At 41.8% G+C, this 6000-nt stretch overlaps 1 protein-coding gene across 1 annotated transcript in view; it reads left to right on the top strand.

Annotated features, from left to right (window-relative positions):
• Positions 1 to 1718: 1718 nt before the first annotated feature.
• The window catches only part of Cpr76Bc (Cuticular protein 76Bc), a 61157-nt gene continuing 56875 nt past the window's right edge, over positions 1719 to 6000 (top strand). The window contains exon 1 of the mRNA XM_065227141.1: positions 1719 to 1775. Within this exon, the coding sequence (XP_065083213.1) occupies positions 1764 to 1775 (12 nt within the window). The 5' untranslated portion in view covers positions 1719 to 1763. The remainder of the gene's footprint in view (positions 1776 to 6000) is intronic.

Raw genomic sequence — 6000 nt, 5'->3', positions numbered from 1 at the left:
AAGGTCGCATCAGATCGATTCGTCATTTAGCGTGAAAGTGCGGAATATGCAAAACTATTCAACAAACATTTGAAGCAGAATAACAGCTTATTCAGGCAAAAATATGCTTCGTCAGCTAAAAATGGATTGTTCAGCCTTTAATCAGCTCAAAGCGATTGTAGGATACTTCTTCTTCTTATTCGCATTTCAAGCTTATTGCTTAGCGCATATTAGCTTATTGCGTGCTCTCAACTTAGTGTTCTAAATGCACTTCCTCAGGTATTAATTGGGAGCTTTCGATGCCAATTGCCAATGCATGAATTTGTATATTGTGTGGAAAGCACAATGATGATACTCTATGCCCAGGGAAGTCGAGAAAATTTCCAACCCGAAAGATTCCCTCGACCCTACCGGGAATCGAACCCGCCGCCTCCGGCTTGGTAATACCGTGCCTTTACTGACTAGGCTATTAGGCCCGATTGTAGGATAACTACCATCATAAACTTTCATTCTCTCCTTCATCTTCTAATCTTCTTCCTTTCATGTCAATTTCCATTCTCGGAGATCCCAAAAAATCAAGAATTGCAAACCAATTCAAATTGATCAATTTTGTATGTTTCATATAGCAGGTCTCATTGCACAGATATAAATTGAGCTAGCGAATGGCGGAACGACTTTCTGAACGGTTCACCCTAGAGATAGGTTTCCAAACCGAAGGATAAAAATCAATACATTCTGCTAAGCTGTAGAGCTATTAAATCGAAATCTCTGCCAAAGCATATGCAGTACAATGTACAAATGTAGAAAGCAACATAAAAGCTCACAACCCGCTCGATCCAGCCCCGGTAATGAAAGTACATTTTACCGGCTTGCAACTCCTGGTGTAACGTCTTACAAAATCGTTTCAAACGAAAGGGAAATCCATCCCGCTGATCGATATACGACTTTTCTTTGACGCTATCGGGGCACACGCTCCCATGCTGCAACTCGTACGAACAGGCGCAGTAATTTGGGACCGGTTTTTCACTTTCCTTTTCCATAACACCCGACGGCGAAGTAGAAGATCCGTTAGCGTTTACCTTCTGCGGGGGCCTCCGCTCCCGTGGAGGAAAAGCTGGTTTTCTTGTTCCGAGGAACTTCTGCATGCACTCTCTTTCTCTTTTCATCTATTACACTGGCTGATGGCTGGCTCTGGTAACTCTTTGATGGCTAAATTACCGTCGGAGTCGGAGTGTTCATGCGCCGCTGCATAATAGCCGTTGATCGCTTAAAGTGCAGCGCAAGGCTACAATAACAGCACACGAAGATCAAGGTGAACACGCTGAGTTCCAACGCTTTTGACGAACTGATGGCGGCGCTGAACTCTAGCGCACCACGTGAAGACACCTCAAACATCGAAGAGAGTGTGAAAGACACTCACTTGGGGCTTGGGCCAGGCATGCCGGTGCTTTTCAAGTTGCCCTGGTGGAAATTGCAATCTTGATCTTGGCGGTTTATGCATGTTTAGGCGATTGGAGCGCGCGCGCGCGCTCTTGGGTGGATTCGCTATATAAGCATGAAATGAAGATGAACACCGCTTGAATAGTGTTGAGACCTTCGGATCGCGTGGAACTTAGGACCGTTTGGGTGAAAAGTGTCTTGTGCTTTCCTTTTCGATACGGATAACAAAAGTGACATTGGACTGTTAGCTCCTGGTGTGTACTTGTGAGAGAAGAACTCTGGTGAAAGTGATCAGCTTCAAGCAGCGTGTTGCAAAATTTGAATTCATACCGAACTGTGAGAAAATGTTGCTCAAGGTGAGTCCAATTAAACAGATCAAACTCAAATCAAAGGATTCAATGAACCTGCGTACCAGTAAATAGTCATGAGTTTCACCTTCCGATGTGAAAATGTGTGATTAAGCTGCAGTTTTTTTTATTGCAACGCTGAATCAAGATGAAGAAACTTGCGCGACGGTGTGGTGCAGTTATGGTGATAAATTTAGCACTTGGTTGTCTGTGTCTAAATGTACGATTCCATTTGGCTTGTACTGAGCGGTGACTTGCTACGCATCTGAGACCAACCCTGCTCTGCACAGCGTGTGAGCACTTGTTCTAACTCGTTAGTGTAGTTTTTTTTTTGTCAGTTGAGTACCTACGATGCAGAAAGGAAAAGGCAAACGCCTCGAAGCGGATTAAAATTACATGACAAGATCAAATGACTTAATGATGGCGAAAATCTAAGTTCTGGCGAACCTAGAGAACTAGTTACACTGACACATTGTTGCAGTCACTGGTGAAAAGTTGAAACTGCACTCGCTGGCAACGGACAGTTAATGGGAATCTGATTAGATGTGAACCGATTAACCTACAATGCAATTTATATCTTTTTATGAGTGGCGGCAAAATGACAGAAATAAAATCAGATCATTCACATATTAATTACCGCAGAGAAAAACGATCAGCAGCAATCCTATTAAAAATTTATATATTGTAAAAGAGCGTTATATTTCAAAATTTTTGATTTTTTAAAGTCGTTATTTGTTTCGAATTGAAATCAATTTTACGTTCATGTTTTAAGCTTAGTGCTTCAGCTTATATAGTAATTTACCAACCTTATTTATTATGATATTTATCTGAGTGTATATACATTGTTTCTGCCTTATGAATTCAGTATTTTAAATAGGTTTTCTATACCTACGTGTTCCTCAATTTCTGCTGTTTTGCGGATACAGAAGGTGATTTTTTATCAGTTATTGGATGATTTTAACAAAACATCAACATTAGACAGCAAATGACACATTTGACCAGGATGAATCCACTTTTTCGCCTGATTTTTAGCAGTGATTGTACTGTAACTGTAAAATTAAGAGTAACCCTCAAGTGTGATTGCAGACCTGGAAATTGTGACAAATTTCCTCTTAGAATTAACCAAGAACTTGTGATTTGAGTAAATCCAAATGATTTGGTGAGCGACTATGTTGCAGCGTTTTGCACTTCTCAAATACACTACTCAATAGATACTCACCAAAACATTTTAAGCTACTCAAATCAGAAACTCTTGATCAACCATTAAAGTAAATTTAATTTACTTTCGAAATCTGCAATAATATTAAGGAATGGTTTTTATTTTTTTCGGTTAAAGTACAAAAACTCTCAAAATACTGGCAAAAATGGTTGTAACGTCATGTAGACTTTGTCATGCAAGCTTTGTAGACCAAAAATTAATTTTGGATACAGAAACCCTAAATTCAGTTGGAAAGATCTGAACCTTCTTATTCAGTTTATTTTAAAGGTTGAAATTAACTCAGCCTTCAGAAAGAGCGTTCTTCAAAGAAAAATTACGCTATCCCATTTTTAACGGTATTTCTAAAAAATCGAGGATTTGTCTAACTGCACAGCCAGTTAGGTGACACACCTAGCTAAAGGGTGTATGCGATAAAAAGGGGCACATATATTTACTCACCAAAATTAAACCGATTTTCGGATTTCTTGAAATTTTCAGGGCATGAAAAACTACTAATGAGTTATGATTTACAAAATTTGTTTTATTCGTCTCCAATCCCGAATGCTCGCATCTTCCTTTTCATTCCACCCATCAAATTTGGTAAAAACCAATTTTCCCAGTGTTTTTGTTGTTTTTACCCAAATTTTCTTCAACTCCAGCTCTGTTTAAATAGTTTTTGGATGTTTGCGAAGTTCGGTCTTCATAATTGCCCAGAATTTTTCAATTGGACTAAGTTCCGGTGAATTGGGTGGGTTCATATCTTTAGGCACAAAATTTACTGCGTTGGCTCGGTACCACTCCAACACGTTTCGAGCATAGTAGCAGGATCCTAGTTCAGGCCAAAATAGAGTTGATCCTTTGTACTTCCTTATGAATGGAAAGAGACGCTTCTTAAGGCTCTCTTCCATGTAAATCGCACCGTTCATTATTCCCGAAGTGATGATGGGAGCTGTTATTTCACCACATCCGCAAATCACCTGCCAGATCAGGAACTTCTTTGCGAATTTTAATAACTTTGAAACATCCTCCGGAACATCAAACTTAGACTTGGCAACGAAATATTCTTGCCCAGGAAGTTGACGGAAGTCGGCCTTGACGTAAGTGTCGTCATCCATCACGATGCAACATGATTTGGTGAGCAACTTTGTGTAAAGTTTCCGGACGTGAGTTTTCGCAGTGATATTTTGCTTTTCGTTCCGGCTTGTGGCTTTTTTGTAAATATGTAACTCAACACGCTTCATGGTTTTCTGCACAAAACCGACTGACACCTTGAACTTTTTAGCGACATCTCAAATTGACATGTTTGGACGGTTCTTGAACTGTTTCACCTGATTGCGGTATCCAAACGTCCAGTTTGCACTTCTCTAAAGCAGCTGTGGGTCAAAATAACGACGCCTCGTAGATCAATAAGTATTGGCGCTATGACCGGAAATCTGATTCGAGCAGCATTGCAAACTACATCAGTTCGATTGGTACCGTGTTCTCTCGACTAGAACAAAACGACCTAGCTCTGGTATTTGGTGACTACAATCAGTCTGGGCTCTCATCCCAAGTAACAATTTTGGTTTTTTGAGGGTTCTGTAGACCATGATTTAGACTTGTAGAATGCTATAAAACCTTGATAAAACCTGTAATGTTACTTGGGATGGAACGTTCCTGCAAACGATCTTCCTAGCATTGATGTTCTTCGCTCGAACATGCCCGCATCCTGCTGTGCTCTCCTTGATGGTTTCAACGTGCATGGCTTAACGCAAATCAACTCGATACTGAATAGCAACTCTCGGCTGCTTGATCTCGTTCTGACGAACGAAGCTGCAGGACTGTAATGTTCTATCCTAGAAGCCTAAGAGCCTTTGATTGGCATGGACACCAATCATCCTGCGTTGGAAGTTTCCATCAACCTATCTGTTCCTGTTCGCTACGATAACCCCCCTGTTGATTTACATGAGCTCGACTTTCGTAGAGCAGATTTCGTCGCGCTGAGTCACTCGCTTGCCCAGGAAGATTGGCAGTTCCTCGACACGTGTTCATCTATTGATGAAGCCGTCAACTACTTCGCTGAGGTCGTTGGCCGGGCAATAACTGATTCTGTCCCACTGAGGAGACCCTCTCCCAAACCCACATGGTCCAATGCTCAACTACGGAATTTGAAGCGTCTGAGATCGAAGGCCCTCCGTAAAGACTGTCGTACTCGTAACCCATTCACCAAACGATTATTTTCAACAGCGAGCAACGAATATCGCATTCTTTACAAGAGCTACACAAGGCGTGTGCAGGCTAATTTACGGCTTAACCCAAAGCAGTTCTGGTCATTCGTGAATACCAAGCGAAACGAGGAGGGGCTACCAGTCGAAATTCACCTGGTGATAGAATCGCCAGCATTTCCCTTGAGAAATGTAATCTTCTGGCAGAACGTTTCAAAAGCATTTTCAATGACACTACGGCTTCGTTGTCCCAAGTTGCTGAAGCGGTGAGGGACACTCCCAGTGATGCTTTCAATTTTTCGATTACCTCGATTACAGTAGACCTCGTCGAATCCGCCATCAAGAAGCTGAAATTTTCTAATGCTGCTGGCCCTGACGGGATCCCCTCGAGCATCCTGAAGCGATGCTGTTCAGAGCTTACAACACCGCTTTCGAAGCTGTTCGATATTTCATTACAGCAGGGGGAGTTCCCTACGCGTTGGAATTCGTCATTCATGTTCCCGATCTACAAGAAAGGAGACAAGAGAAACGTCGAAAATTACCGAGGGATCACATCACTCAGTGCCTGCTCTAAAGTTTTCGAATCATCATCAACGACGCATTATTCTCTAGCTGCAGAAATTACATTTCTCCTGACCAACACGGTTTTTATCCCAAGAGATCAGTTTCAACAAATCTAGCTCCGTTCATTTCTTTATGTCTTCGGAGTATGGAAGCTGGAGTGCAGGTGGACGTTGTATATACAGATCTTAAGGCTGCATTCGACCGGGTTGACCACTCCATACTGCTAGCAAAACTTGAAAAACTCGGTGAATGAGGCCGGACTGATCCT

This window comes from Ochlerotatus camptorhynchus, unplaced genomic scaffold (genome assembly GCF_037179485.1).
Source record: "Ochlerotatus camptorhynchus isolate MF236.1 unplaced genomic scaffold, CSIRO-AGI_Acam_v1.1 ptg000002l, whole genome shotgun sequence".
NCBI lineage: Eukaryota > Metazoa > Arthropoda > Insecta > Diptera > Culicidae > Ochlerotatus > Ochlerotatus camptorhynchus.
This window is presented reverse-complemented; position numbering and strand designations above follow the sequence as displayed.